The 15,498-nt window shown below is 46.6% G+C and overlaps 1 protein-coding gene across 1 annotated transcript in view; it reads left to right on the top strand.

Moving 5' to 3' along the window:
- The first annotated feature begins 265 nt into the window (after positions 1 to 265).
- Positions 266 to 15,498, top strand: part of LOC114647653 (putative helicase MOV-10) — a 160,150-nt gene continuing 144,917 nt past the window's right edge. Inside the window, exons 1-3 of the mRNA XM_051924409.1 lie at positions 266 to 432; positions 530 to 756; positions 840 to 939. Coding sequence (XP_051780369.1) covers positions 623 to 756; positions 840 to 939 — 234 coding nt within the window. The 5' untranslated portion in view covers positions 266 to 432; positions 530 to 622. The remainder of the gene's footprint in view (positions 433 to 529; positions 757 to 839; positions 940 to 15,498) is intronic.

A 15,498-nucleotide genomic window follows, 5' to 3' on the forward strand; every position in this document is an offset into this window, starting at 1 on the left:
TACGCACAACGTCTTTAAAAACCGCCCCACTGGGTACCACGCTAGGCATGTGAGAGAGATCGCGTGCGCGTGCCCGCCCAGGCATCCTCCGTCCAGGGGCGGGGCCAGTCCGGTGACACTTTCAGTCGGGACGGCCCACTCTGACCCTTGAAAGGGGTACGCAAAGTGAAAGTGTGACCGTTACTCACTCAGAGGTGGGTTTAAGCTTCAACTGAAATGATTTTTTTTTTTTTTAGCATTTAATGCACGTCGCCGATACTCGCGGGGCGCTCCGGTCCGCGTAAATGGGAGCCTCTGTTACCTGCGTGCCCGCGTCGCTTTAGGACGCTCCTTCTAAGTTTTCCTTGCCAGTTCATCTTCTCGCAGCCTCACTCACAGGTTTCGCGTTGCGATCGGAGAGAGGAGGGCGTGGCGCTTCCGTTCATTTCTCAGGTATCTGTCTGTGCGAGATCGCTGGCCGCTCTTTGCTGACGGACGGCCCCATTTGGGCGAACTTTCACTTTCGTTTCTTCTTTTGTCTCCTCCTCAGGTTTCGCCTCCGGATGAATTATTTGGATAAGGAGACTCCACGGTTTGCCGTAACGTTTTCAACTTCTCGGCTTCTCGCATCTTCACCTTCACGATGGCTCCTACCACGGTGCGGCACAACTTAGCCGTCGGCACGGAATTCATTGAGTACCTGGAGCAGATCGGCAAAGCCACGTCGATTCACCGGGACGAGCTGAAAGAGATCTACAACGAGCAGTTCCGATACAGGTGGGACACTCGACACCCTGGTGTTCTTGGCCGTCCGTTACGTGCCCGCATTTCCTTACTGGTTTTCTCTGCTTGCGTTTCAGAGATGGAAACCGCCACCCCAATTTCTCATGCGTTTTATACGCTCTGCTGAAACACAAGAAAGTGAAAATGAGAAGTGATGTGATCATCTTCAATCCAGAGGTAAGGCCAGAGTGGGACCAGAGGCTTATTAGCATGGTGGGGTGGGGTGGGCTAGGGGGTTAGTGGTGGTACATGCCACCTGTAAGACCACCGTGAACCCACCATCACACAATCTGAGGTTTCATTCTTGTAGACTGGAAGTCCTGGTGGGTAGGGAGTATACATTCGAGAAGTTGAAGATGTCCTCCTTTCACCTTTACGTCCTCCTTTCCTCCTGTCATTTTGCTCCACCCACGGCATAATTTTTTAAAACAGAATGAAGTTACATGAGCCAGTCAGTCATTTATTAACGAGACGGGATGCGTCTCGAACTGCAACGCCCTAGAAAAACCCTGCAGGCCATCTTTACGGCTTTACCTGACGAGTGCTGTGATCGGCGGCTTACCTGTGCACAAGCGAAAGTTTAAAATCTGCAAGTCCTCACTCGGATCAAAGCCTCAATCCACCCGTCTTCCAAACCCGCTTCTCTTGAGCAGATGTCGTGGGGGAAGCTGACGTCCATCCCGGCGAACATCGCGTGCAAGGCAGGAAGAAACCCTGGCAAATCTAAAACCTCCCCACCCTGGAGCTCCAAGTGGATGGAGTTCTAGCTGCAGACCCCCAGTGTTGTGCCCGAGTTAGACTGTGGATAAAGTTGAGGCTGTGGTGGGCTTATCTGACACATGATAATGGCTGCTGTCCATCAAGTCAACTCCAGGTACTTGGAGCTGCAGGTTTCACACTCCTATCCTGGATGTCCCGGGACGCCTGTCCATCAGAGGGTGAACCTGTACACACACACACACACACACACATCAGGGGCAGCCAATCATCATCACTCCACCTCATCTGCATATCATTGCATTATGGGAACAAACGAGCGCACACCTCGAGGAAACCCACCCAGACACGTGGAGAACATGCAAACTGGAAACTAGCTGGGGGCTGTTGTTCCAAAAAGCGGACGCCACTTGTTTTTAAGATTTAGAGACCCTGGTGTACCTGGCCTTACCCCACACAAACCTTAAGTTCAGGGTTTGTACTAGGGTTAGGCCAGTCCAAAACCAACAACAAGAAGGAGATGGCGTCCGCTTCTTGAACAAGACCCCTGGCTGGGACAACCCAAAAAAAAAAAAATTGTTAAAACCGAGTTCGTCGTAATGGAATTTCGAATTGAACCCGTGTTTGCTATGTCTCGTTCGGCGCCTTTCTTCTCTGTTCGCGTGCGTGTGAGAGTCTCTCGACCGCATTCTCGGAATGCCGGCTCGTCGGACCCTCCAAATTTTCGAGACGCATTTCTTGCCCGGTTTTATAGTTTCAGACTTTGAAGGAGACTCCGTCCGCGTGCGTCTTGTGCCATTATTAACGTCTCTTCACCGGCGCTCCATGACTCTGTTGTTGTCGAGTTGCCTTCTTCGGCTGCTGTCTCGCTTTGTATTTCCTTCAGAAAGTGTCACTGCAGGGGAGAAACTCCTGCATTGTTCCTCTTCACTTAATGACCACAGACCAGCAGGATTTACTTCTCGCATCTTGAAGGCCTGTGAGATAGGGGTCCTCTTGTGGTAGACCACCTGGACCTCACTGCAGTGTTGTCTATTGGACAAAGACTGGAATGGAGGATGCGACTGTCTGTCTGCTCCACAAGGCTGGACAAAGCGCTCCGAGGATTCTGTCTTTTGATTTCTCCACTGCCTTCAGTACCATCCGGCCATCCCTGTTAAGGGGTCAACTCACGAGATATACAGGGGGATGAACCTGTGGTGTCCTGGATGATGGACTGTCTGTCGGGCAGACCACCATTTGTGACACTCAAGGACTGTGAGAGAAACACTGGAGCACCACAAGGAACAGGCCTGCCACCCTTCACTCTGTCCACCTCATAGACTATAAATATAAGAGCAGGTCACATCACTTGTGGGGTCTGTTGATAAAAGGGGGCTTAGACAGAGGAGAGGAGTCAGGGGGAAAACTTTGAGAATTGTCTTCAACTTAACATCAGCAAAACCAAGGAGCTGCTTAGTGACTTTTACCATGCCAAAGAGCTTCTACGTCCGGTCACCATTCAGGGAGTGGATGTCAAGGTGGTTCGCACCTATAAGTAGTTGGGGGGGGGGGGGGGGGGGGGTGTACTCATCCATGACAGGTTGGACTGGTCTCAGAACACAGAGGAACTATAAAAGAAAGAACAGGGCAGGCTCTTCTTCCTTAGGAGATGGTGTACCTTTTAATGTGGGAAGTGACATCCTACACATCTTCTATAACTCTCTGTGATGGCCAGTGTGGTGTGCTGGGCTGGTAACGTCACGTCAAGAGAGGACCACCAAATCGATAAGCTAATTAAAAGGGCAGGCTCAGTTAAGGGAGTCCACTCTGGACCCCCCCTGGAGGTCGTAGTGAAGAAGAGGATGAAAACAAAAATGGAGTGCCATTATGAACAACGCTGCACGTCCCATCTGTGAAACGACAACGCCGAGGACTTTTAGTTAACAAATTGCTCAGCAGGAGTCAGTGAAGAAATGTAATGGGGGGGCTCCTGTATGGCGCCTGACTGGGACTGGGACTGTCACGTCTCAATTCTTCTTGTCATTTTAGTCATTCTGGTGTATTCATTCATTCAAAGAGCTTTTGTAAAAAGTCATATTTCTTCCTGGGGACAAGTATCTATCTATCTATCTATCTATCTATCTATCTATCTATCTATCTATCTATCTATCTATCTATCTATCTATCTATCTATCTATCTATCTATCTATCTATCTATCTATCTATCTATCTATCTATCTATCTATCTATCTATCTATCTATCTCAGATTAGAACAATCTGGACGAGAACAGGCCATTCAGCCCAACAAAGCTCGCCAGTCCTGTCCACTTAATTCTTCTAAAATAACATCAAGTCGAGTTTTGAAAGTCCCTAAAGTCTTACTGTCTACCACACTACTTGGTCGCTTATTCCAAGTTTCTATCGTTCTTTGTGCAAAGAAAAACTTCCTAATGTTTGTACAAAATTTCCCCTTCACAAGTTTCCAACTGTGTCCCCGTGTTCTTGATGAACTCATTTTAAAATAACAGACTCGATCCACTGCACTAATTCACATCATCATTACAAACTGAGGCTGCTGGGATGCAGAGCCCCCAACCCCGGTTCTCAGGCCTATCACAAGAACCCCTTAGGAGGGTCATTTCTTGAAGCGGACTTTTCTTAGTATCATCTCCACCGCCATTCTGGCCGATGCGAGTGCCACGGGCAGATAAAAACAAAAACGAAAGCCCTGGCTGTACGCTGAAGCCCCTGCTGGCCCCCTTGACAGACATTTCAGAGCACAATCAGTGTGAAAAAATAAATAAAAAACAAGAAAAAGGTATTAGAATCAAGCAAAATTATCTGCCAATATAGTGAGAAAGTTTAACTTGTTAAATTTTCTAAAAATGAGATTATATATCTTACACATACAAATCTACTCAAGTCAGTTATTCTTAAAATAAAAAAACAAGATCTATTATTTCTTTTCAAGATTGTCTGGCTTGTTAAGATTATTTTTTGCAGTGCAGTAGTAGTTTTTTATTCATAGTTGTAGTAGAAGACTTAATTTTGTATTATTATTGGTAGTGGCAGCAGTATTTGTAGTATTAATATTATTATTATTAGCAGTAGTTTTTATATTAGTAGTAGTTATAGTAGATTTTTATTTTATTAATAGTAGTAGTTTTTATATTAGTGCTAATAGTAGTAGAACATGTAGGTGGTGGGTGTAACAGAGCAAGATGCAGAAGACGGGATGATATGGAAGAAGGTGATCCACTGTGGTGAACCCTAATGGGACCAGCTGGAAGACGAAGAAGAAGTAGTAATAGTAGAAGTATTTGTTTTTATTGGTAATGGTAGTAGTATTCATCTATTATCCAACCTGCTATATCCTAACTACAGGGTCACGGGGGTCTGCTGGAGCCAATCCCAGCCAACACAGGGCACAAGGCAGGAAACAAACCGCAGGCAGGGCGCCAGCCCACCACAGGGCACACACACAATATATCAACCTTCCTTTTCTCCATCATCAACTCTCTCCCCTTACCAGTCATACTGCCAACTTTCAAAGTTCCTACCCTCAGTTCCACTCTCTGTATCTTCCTCCTCTCCTCCTGCCTCAAGACACGTCTTCCCCCCTCTTCTTCTTCTCCTCCTCCTTCTTCTTCTTCAGCCAACAGTAGCCCAATTTCCAGCAATCGCCATTAAGACGCCAATTCCATTCCTCCGTCTCCCACAATGCCAGGTCGCTACAGTATGGCTCACTGAGAAGTGGCGTTTAAAGAGAACGAATTGTTCGCAAATCGGCCATCCCTTGAACTTACTGTTGTGTCAGTGGAGGGAAATAAACGCTTGATGAACTCAGAATTACAACTCGTGCTGCATTCACATGCTGTCGGACAGACGGCAAATCCAAACTGTTGAGTTTGGAGATATCAAGTGAATGCCCGACAAACTCGGAATTATAAATCGGACAATTCGAATTGTCGGCGTGGTGACGTAACGCTGACCTTTCAGGTGTGGACGACCAACACAGACCAGACAGCAGGTGTGGTTATATAGCAGCTTTAGTGTTCAATGTCGCAGTGAGTAGAGTTTCAGAAAACAGGCAATCAGTATTACTTGACAGCGTCGGGTCTGTTCTGAACCCCGTTTTAGGGTGGGGCAACCGTTTTTATAATCCTAGGACGCGTGATTTAATATTCATTATTAAATGTAACAGCTTACAAAATCCTTGAGCCAAGTTGCCAAGCAAACCCCAGAGTGGCTTCTTCTATCTACGAGTTCAACCCCCCTTTCTTCGCCCTTTGTTATGGATTTCAGAAGGAAACGCGATAAGACACTCAGTTTGTGGAATGCTTAGACCTTGGATTCCTTGCACAAATATTTGTCTGTTTGCTCATCAAAACAAGCTTTTACACAATGCATGGCCTCGCAGAGCCCACTTCTGTTTTAGTTAAAGACATAGATAGATAGATAGATAGATAGATAGATAGATAGATACTTTATTAATCCCATTGGGAAATTCACATTCTCCAGCAGCAGCATACTGATACAATAAATAATATTAAATTAAAGAATGATAATAATGCAGGTGAAAAACAGACAATAACTATGTATAATGTTAAATGTTAACGTTTACCCCCCCCCCGGGTGGAATTGAAGAGTCACATAGTTTGGGGGAGGAACAATCTCCTCAATCTGTCTGTGGAGCAGGACAGTGACAGCAGTCTGTCGCTGAAGCTGCTCTTCTGTCTGGAGATGACACTGTTTAGTGGATGCAGTGGATTCTCCATAATTGATAGGAGCCTGCTGAGCGCCCTTCACTCTGCCACAGATGTTAAACTGTCCAGCTCCATGCCAACAATAGAGCCTGCCTTCCTCACCAGTTTGTCCAGGCGTGAGGCGTCTTTCTTCTTAATGCTGCCTCCTCAGCACACCACCGCGTGGAAGAGGGCACTCGCCACAACTGTCTGATAGAACATCTGTAGCATCTTATTGCAGATGTTGAAGGAAGCCAGCCTTCTAAGGTAGTATAACCGGCTCTGTCCTTTCTTACACAAGAGCATCAGTATTGGCAGTCCAGTCTAATTTATCATCCAGCTGCACTCCCAGGTATTTATAGGTCTGCACCCTCTGCACACAGTCACCTCTGATGATCACGGGGTCCATGAGGGGCCTGGGCCTCCTAAAATCCACCACCAGCTCCTTGGTTTTGCTGGTGTTCAGTTGTAGGTGGTTTGAGTTGCACCATTTAACAAAGTCATTGATTAGGTCCCTATACTCCTCCTTCAGCCCACTCCTGATGCAGCCCACGATAGCAGTGTCATCAGTGAACTTTTGCACGTAGCAGGACTCTGAGTTGTGTTGGAAGTCTGATGTATATAGGCTGAACAGGACCAGAGAAAGTACAGTCCCCTGTGGCGCTCCTGTGTTACTGACCACAATGTCAGACGTGCAGTTCCCAAGACGCACATACTGAGGTCTGTCTTTAAGATAGTCCACGATCCATGCCACCAGGTATGAATCTTCTCCCATCTCTATCAGCTTGTCCCTAAGGAGCAGAGGTTGGATGGTGTTGAAGGTGCTAGAGAAGTCTAGAAACATAATTCTTACAGCACCACTGCCTCTGTCCAAGTGAGAGAGGGATCGGTGTAGCATATAGATGATGGCATCTTCCGCTCCCACCTTCTCCTGATATGCAAACTGCAGAGGGTCAAGGGCGTGTTGAACCTGTGGCCTAAAGTGGTGAAGCAGCAGCCTCTCCATGGTCTTCATCACATGTGATGTCAGAGCAACAGGCCGAAAGTCATTCAGCTCACTAGGATGCGATACCTTTGGGACTGGGGTGATACAAGATGTTTTCCAAAGCCTCAGGACTCTCCCCTGTTCCAGGCTCAGGTTGAAGATGCACTGTAGAGGACCCCCCAGCTCCAATGCACAGACCTTCAGCAGTCGTGGCGATACTCCATGTGGACCCGCTGCTTTGCTGGCACAAAGTCTCCTCAGCTCTCTGCTCACTTGCGCTGTTGTAATTATGGGTGGGGATGTCTCTCCTATGCTGGTATCAGCAGAAGGATTTGTGGAGGGTGCAGTACTCTGAGGTGAGAGTGAGAGTGGGTTAGGGTGGTCAAACCTGTTAAAGAAGTTGGGTTAAAGACATGGGTTAGTACAAGGGAGCGAAGAGAACATTCATCTTCCACACAGGTCTCACGCGTGTGCTTCAGGTGGTCAACTTCTGGGCTCATCAAAGGTAAGCACCATCACCCCAGCACACCAGGGGGCGCGATTGCTAACCACCTTGTTTCCGTTTCCACTCACAGCTCTGAGACATTGGGGCAACTGACTCCATTCTTTCCAGTCCAGGAGCTTTAAAAACCGGACGCTCCTGGGAGGCGGCATCTCATTTGGGAGATGAGCAACCCACAGGACGGGGCTGGGACCCTCAACCGTCGCCACGATACACACGCATCCCTGCGTTAGCCAGCAGCCAAAGACATTTCTGTTATTTTTCTGTGCCATCGTGCGCTTGTTCTTTTTGACTTTGGGCCACCCAAACATTTCGTCTGACTTAATGACGGTGGACGACCCACCTTAGTCAATTGTTTAAAACAAAGCCTAGCCAGCACATTTCTTAGTCGAATTCCATTTGGAGCAAAGTGAAATATATTCCATCCATCCATCCATTATCCAACCCACTATATCCTAACTACAGGGTCACAGGGGGGTCTGCTGGAGCCAATCCCAGCCAACACAGGGCGCAAGGCAGGAAACAAACCCCGGGCAGGGCGCTAGCCCACCACAGGGCGCACACACTCACATACACACACACGCACACACACTATGGACAATTTCGGATCACTAATGCACGTAAACTGCTTGTCTTTGGACTGTGGGTGGAAACCCATACAGACACGGGGAGAACATGCAGACTCCACGAACCTCAGGTCTCCTTACTGCGGGCAGCAGCGCTACCCACTGCGCCACCGTGCCGCCCGGTAGTAGTATTTGTAATATTAAAAGTTATTATGAGCAGCAGTAGTTTTTATATTATTATGAGCAGTAGTAGCAGCAATAGTTGTTTTTTATTTTATTGTTAGTAGTAGTTGTATAGACCTGGGGACCTGGGTTCGCTTCCCGGGTCCTCCCTGCGTGGAGTTTGCATGTTCTCCCCGTGTCTGCGTGGGTTTCCTCCCACAGTCCAAAGACATGCAGGTTAGGTGGATTGGCGATTCTAAATTGGCCATAATGTGTGCTTGATGTGTTTGTGTGTGTCCTGCGGTGGGTTGGCATCCTGCCCGGGATTGGTTCCTGCCTTGTGCCCTGTGTTGGCTGGGATTGGCTCCAGCAGACCCCGTGACCCTGTGTTCAGATTCAGATTCAAAATGGATGGATAGTAGTTGTATTATTATGAGTAGAATCATAACATTTTATTATTTTTGGTAGTAGTGGTAGCCTCATATTTTATTAGTAGTAGTATTAATACTTATAGCAGTCATCATGTCATCGTCTCCCACTTATTCCTGAGCAAAGTCGCCAGGGGTCTACTGGAGCCCATCCTGGGCAGCAAAGGCAGAAGCGCCAGTCCATCGTGGGGTGAACACACACACACCCTGGCCCCCCCACTAGAGCCAGTTTAGAAATGCCAATTCACCAAACCTGCACGTGGGTGGAAACTGGAGCACCGGAAGGAAACCCTCACAGACGTGGAGAAAACATACAAACTCCACGCAGGGAGATGCAAATCCTGGTCTCCTTACTGCAAAGCCGTGGCGCTACCACTGCGCCACCATGCTGCCCTGGTAGTAGAAATAGTAGGAATAATAATAATTAAAAATACCACAATTAAGGTGGTAGCGCTGCTGCCTCGCAGTTAGGAGACCCGTCTGGGTTTGTTTCCCGGGTCCTCCCTGTGTGGAGTTTGCATGTTCTCCCCGTGTCTGCGTGGGTTTCCTCCCACAGCCCAAGGACATGCAGGTTAGGTGCATTGGCGATTCTAAATTGTCCCTAGTGTGTGCTTGGTGTGTGGGTGTGTGTGCCCTGCCCAGGGTTTGTTTCCTGCCTTGCGCCATTTGCTGGGATTGGCTCCAGCAGACCCCCCCGTGTAAGGATATAGCAGGTTGGACGACGACGGACTGTCTGACTGAACACTACGATTATTCTCAGTAGCGTTTGAATTGCTAGTTGTAGTGGTGGTGGCTGCTGTCATATCACACGTCCCAAGTGATCAAGTTGTCTGCACCTTCTACTCCCTAATACTACAGTCGTGTAACGTGACACGACGGCGCAACAGCGAGATCAGTGACTCTGGCTGGCAACTCCGACGTACCCCACGACGTAAAGTCACAGAATGTGACATCGGCATTAAATATTTAAAGTCGGGCAAATGTACAAATATTTCTGCCTTCTAAGTGGATCCAGCACAGTGCTGTGCTCTTGTGAATGTTGAAAAAGAGAAGAGACAGCCAATGACGGGCAACAACGACTTGACGGATTGTGAAACGGGTGGGTGCAGGGGGTCCGCAGGCCGGAGTTTGCTGTAGAGCCCCTCGCTGGGAGGGAGGCAGACTCACTCGACTCCATGATCTTCTTATTCCTTTTCTTTCTCTTGAGGCCAGCAGGCGTCCAGCGTGTGATTAGCTGATGATTCTGAATTTTTTTGGTGAAATTGAACAACAGGAAGTTTTTAAAAGTGGTAGTAGAAGACCACCAGTGTGTTTACACGCACACACGTCATCGAGTGAAGGTGAATAATTCAAACCTGATTTCATAAAGATCGGCGTTTACATGCGCAGGTAAACTTCTGCAGTTCTCCTTTGGCAGACTTAAATGTCTTCATTGGCCGCCGTGAATATGAAAATAATCGTGACGCCTGCGCTCCTTGTCTTGTGTTTTATAAATCCGTTGAGTCAAACTCGCCGACGCCTTATTTATCGTTTTCTGTTGCCGGATTGCAGGCAGCGGCACCCCCTCCTGCTCGGCTGTGCGCCTCAAAGGCCCAGCATTACCGCTACACGTGTGCCTGTCTGTGTCTGTGGACTTGCCCAAAAACTCCATGGTGGTCTCACCCGTCCAAAGGGGTATCCGTCAATAAGGGCGCGCACATAAAGGCGACCTTCAAAAGGGTGACGTCAATTGAGCGCCGAATAACTGCGCGCATAAATAAAGGAGCGCTTCAAAAGGGTGACGTCAATTGGGCGCGGCGAATAAAGGCAAACGCAACAAAATTACAGAAAATTTATTAGATAAAGGCAATGACTGAACGTATAAAAAGGTGAAAGCAAGAATATTAAAACATCCAATTAATTAATGCATGAACTTCTAACGAACTACAGTACTTCTAACAAACTATTTCTAAAGGTCTCTATATTTCGTTGTTTTCAAAATTAGAGAAAATTAGATTATGGCAATGACTGAATGTATAAAAAGGTGAAAGCAAGTTACACTTGAAGCTGTAGATTATGTGCAATGCCACGTAGATATTCGAGGTTCGGTCCATTAGCATAATCACGGACAATTAATTTAATTCGCTCCGAAGGTCATCCTTTTGAAGCGCTCCTTTGTTTGCGCGCGCGTTTATTCAGCGCTCAATTGAGGTCGCCCTTTTGAAGGTCGCCTTTTTGTGTGCGCCCTTATTGAATAGAACCGTCTAAAGCCAGGGTTAGGCAACGTCGGTCCTGGAGTGCCACAGTATGTGCAGGTTTTTGTTCCAACCCAGTTCCTTAACGAGAACTCAATTATTGCTGATGAAGCACATATTGCTTAAGTGACATTTTAATGCTTTATTTTAGTGGTCTCGCTTGTTAAGGTTCTCCAACCTTAATTGCTTATTTCAATCTTAAACTGCTGCATTCAGTGTTTTAATTGCTCCTTATTAGCAATAAGATGTAAAACAGGGGTAGGCAATGTCGGTCCTGGTGAGCCGCAGTGGCTACAGGTTTTCATTCAACCCAATTGCTTAATTAGAAACCAATCATTGCCAATCTCAGACCTTATTTAATTTTATGGCTTGTTAGTCTGTGCAATGTAAGGCTTTTATATCGTAGATTTTTTTCCTTTCCAAGGATATCATCCAAATGATTTGAAGCCTAAAACAGATCATTTTCAGTCTGTCACATTTTTCTATTAAGTGTTTTATTAAATCAAACCGTGCATGATGAACACACACAGATGTAATTAGAAAAAAGCTAGCTGGAGAACTGCTGGCTGCTTTGTCTTTTACATCTTATTGCTAATAAGGAGCAATTAAAACACTGAATGCAGCAGTTTAAGATTGAAATAAGCAATTAAGGTTGGAGAACCTTAACAAGCGAGACCACTAAAATGAAGCATCAAAATGTCACTTAAGCAATATGTGCTTCATCAGCAATAATTGAGTTCTCGTTAAGGAACTGGGTTGGAACAAAAACCTGCACATACTGCGGCTCACCAGGACCGACGTTGCCTACCCCTGGTCTAAAGGACCCTCTCCACGAAGAAGCACTGGGGCTCCTTAAGTAAATTCCTGTCTGGCTTTTTTTTCTTTCAGTAGTGGAGCCCCCCTGGGTCTTCTCCCATTGAGCCCACCGTCACGTACAGTGCATCCAGAAAGTATTCCCAGCGCATCACTTTTTCCACATTTTGTTCTGTTACAGCCTTATTCCAAAATGGATAAAATTCATTTTTTTTCCTCAGAATTCTACACACAACATCCCATAATGACAACATGAAAAAGGTTTACTTGAGGTTTTTGCAAATTTATTAAAAATAAAAAAACTGAGAAATCCCATGTCCATAAGTATTCACAGCCTTTGCTCAATACTTTGTCGATGCACCTTTGGCAGCAATTACAGCCTCAAGTCTTGTTGAATATGATGCCACAAGCTTGGCACACCTATCCTTGGCCAGTTTGGCCCATTCCTCTTTGCAGCACCTCTCAAGCTCCATCAGGTTGGATGGGAAGCGTCGGGGCACAGCCATTTTAAGATCTCTCCAGAGATGTTCAGTCGGATTCAAGTCTGGGCTCTGGCTGGGCCACTCAAGGACATTCACAGAGTTGTCCCGAAGCCACTCCTTTGATATCTTGGCTGTGTGCTCCATCAGGTTGGATGGGAAGTGTCGGTGCACGGCCATTTTAAGAGTGATCGGGGGTCTTGAGAGACTGAGTGAGGGGTCTGAGGGTCTGGGCCTGCGAGTGTCCTGATAAAAACCAACATCCAGGCCTTTAATGACCTCTTGGGCACGGCCATCAGCAGTGTGTCTGTCTGTGGAGAGAGTGTCGACCTTATCGAGAGGTTTACTTACCTCGGCAGTGACATTCATGTCTCTGGTGACTCTTCTTATGAAGTCAGTAGACGGATTGGGAGAGCACGGGGGGTCATGAGGTCGCTGGAAAGGGGTGTGTGGCGCTCCTGATATCTCATAAAAAGGACAAGAGTCCAAGTCAAAGTGAACTTTATTGTCATCTCAACCATATACAAGTATACAGATAGACGAAATTGTGAAGCTCAGGGTCCGGAGTGTAACAACATGACGTGCAATAAATAAATTAAAAATAGAATTAAAATTTAAAAATTAAAACACAAACAAGACGAGACATTGTGCAAAGATAGGACAAAGAAGTAGCAGCAATATTGATGTGTAAGATATGTAATATAATAAATAATAATACAGAAATGATCAGTGTATGACAAGGGGGCTCAACCCCCTGCTCACTTCGCTCGCCTACCCCCGGCATTGGGTATCCTGAAATACATTAGTCGAGCTTGTTCGTTTTGGAGCCGTGCCCGCTTTGCCCGCGGCATTTCAGACGCGTGTTGTAGGCGCCTGCGTTCATTGATTTTATCCAGGCGGGCTCGTGTTTGTACAGTCCTGATCAAAAGTTTAAGACCACTTGAAAAATGGCAAAAAAATCATATTTTGCATGGTTGGAATCTTAACAAGGTTCCAAGTAGAGCTTCAACGTGCAACAAGAAGAAATGGGAGTGAGACAAAACATTTGTTGAGCATGCAATTTAATGAAAACAAGGATTAAACTGAAACAGGCTGGCAAAAAAACCCGTAAACCCCCCCAAAACAGAAATCAAACTTCCAAACATGAACTCAGTACCGAGTAGCTCCACCGTTATTGTTGATCACTTCAAAAATTCATTGCGGCGTGCTTGATGCAAGTGTTTCCATGAGGTGAGTGGGGACATTTCTCCAAGTGGTGAAGACGGCCGCACGAAGGGCATCAACTGTCTGGAACTGTTGTCCATTTTTGTAAACTTCCCTTGCCATCTATCCCCAAAGGGTCTCAATTGGATTTAGATCAGCGGAACAAGCAGGATGGGCCAAAAGAGTGATGTTATTCTCCTGGAAGAAGTCCCTTGTCCTGCGGGCATTGTGTACTGTAGCGTTGTCCTGTTGAAAAACCCAGACGAGGGCCCTCAGTCATGAGGAATGCTCTCTGCAACATCTGGACATAGACAGCGGCCGTTTGACGCCCCTGCACTTCCTGAAGCTCCATTGTTCCACTGAAGGAAAAAGCACCCCAGACCATTATGGCGTCCCCATAAGAAAACATCTCAGGTGGAATCTGCTTGTCATGCCAGTAACGTTGGAAACCATCAGGACCATCAAGGTTACATTTTTTCTCATCAGAGAATAAAACTTTCTTCCACCTTTTGAATGTCCCATGTTTGGTGCTCTCTTGCAAAGTCCAAACGAGCAGTTCTGTGGTGTTCAAGGAGACGAGGTCTTTGAAGACGTTTTTTGTTTTTGAAGCCCTTCAGTCTCGGATGCCGTCTGATGGTTATGGGGCTGCAGTCAGCACCAGTAACGGCCTTAATTTGGGTCGAGGATCGCCCAGTGTCTTGACGGACAGCCAATTGGATCCTCCGGCTCAGTGCTGGTGACATTTTTTTGGATCTTCCACTTGACTTTTTTGTTCCATAACCCTCAATGACTGTCTTACTGCGTCCCACCTCAGCAGCGATGGCGCGCTGTGAGAGACCCTGCTTATGCAGTTCCACAACCCGACCACGTTCAAAAAGGGAGAGTTTTTTTTGCCTTTGCCATCAGAACGTGTGACTACCTGACAGAAGATGACAATGAATCCACATCTTTGCACAGATTTGGCCTTTTAAAGGCATGTGGTCCTAAAATCTCGATCAGCTGTAAAACAGCCTGTTTCAATTTAATCGTTATTTTCAATTAATTGAATGCTCAACAAATGTTTTGTCTCACTCCCATTTCTTCTTGTTGCATGTTGAAGCTCTACTTGGAACCTTGTTAAGATCCAACCATGCAAAATATGATTTTTTTGCCATTTTTCAAGTGGTCTTAAACTTTTGATCAGGACTGTATATCCGTCAGTCGAGCTTGTTCGTTTTGAACCCGTGCCTGCTTTGCTTCCGCAGTTTCAGACGCGCGTTGTAGGCGCCTGCGTTCATTGATCGTATCCAGGTGGGCTCGTGTTTGTATCGTTGAGCTGTATTGTGTTTGAATTTGGTGTAAAGCGTTCAGCGGTTTGTACAATCCCAAGCAGCACATTATTCCTAACTTCACTCCGCAGTAGTGCCACTCACAATATGGCGGTGACGTCTGCGGCTTCACTCCGCAGTAGTGCCACTCACAATATGGCGGTGACGCCTGCGCCTTCCGTACTATCTCAGGTTTACGTTAGTTGAGCTCTTTCGTTTTTGTGGCTGCGGTGTTTTAGACGTGCGTTGTAGGTGCCTGCACCTTCTATACTATGTCGGGTCTGACTATGCCGTGTATACGCTTCCGTACTCCTCCATCTGGTTTCGTGTCTGTGTGTTCGGCGCCTGCGCACTATGTCTCCTGGGTTCATCGCCGTGTACCTGCGTCTGTGCCTTCCGGTTTAGCGAGAGACCTGCATCTGTGCCTTCCGGTTTACCATTCTCGGTTAGTAATATGGACAATCGTTGTTTAAGACATGTGTAGACAATGACAGGTCAGAATGTTTCACAGCAGAAGGATATCAAGAGTGTCAAAATCCTTAAAGGTCAGTGTGAGATGTTCAGTTCTTCTCTACCTGCACACTCGTCTTTACAGGACAGTGGATCGCATGT

Source organism: Erpetoichthys calabaricus, chromosome 3 (assembly GCF_900747795.2).
Source record: "Erpetoichthys calabaricus chromosome 3, fErpCal1.3, whole genome shotgun sequence".
NCBI lineage: Eukaryota > Metazoa > Chordata > Cladistia > Polypteriformes > Polypteridae > Erpetoichthys > Erpetoichthys calabaricus.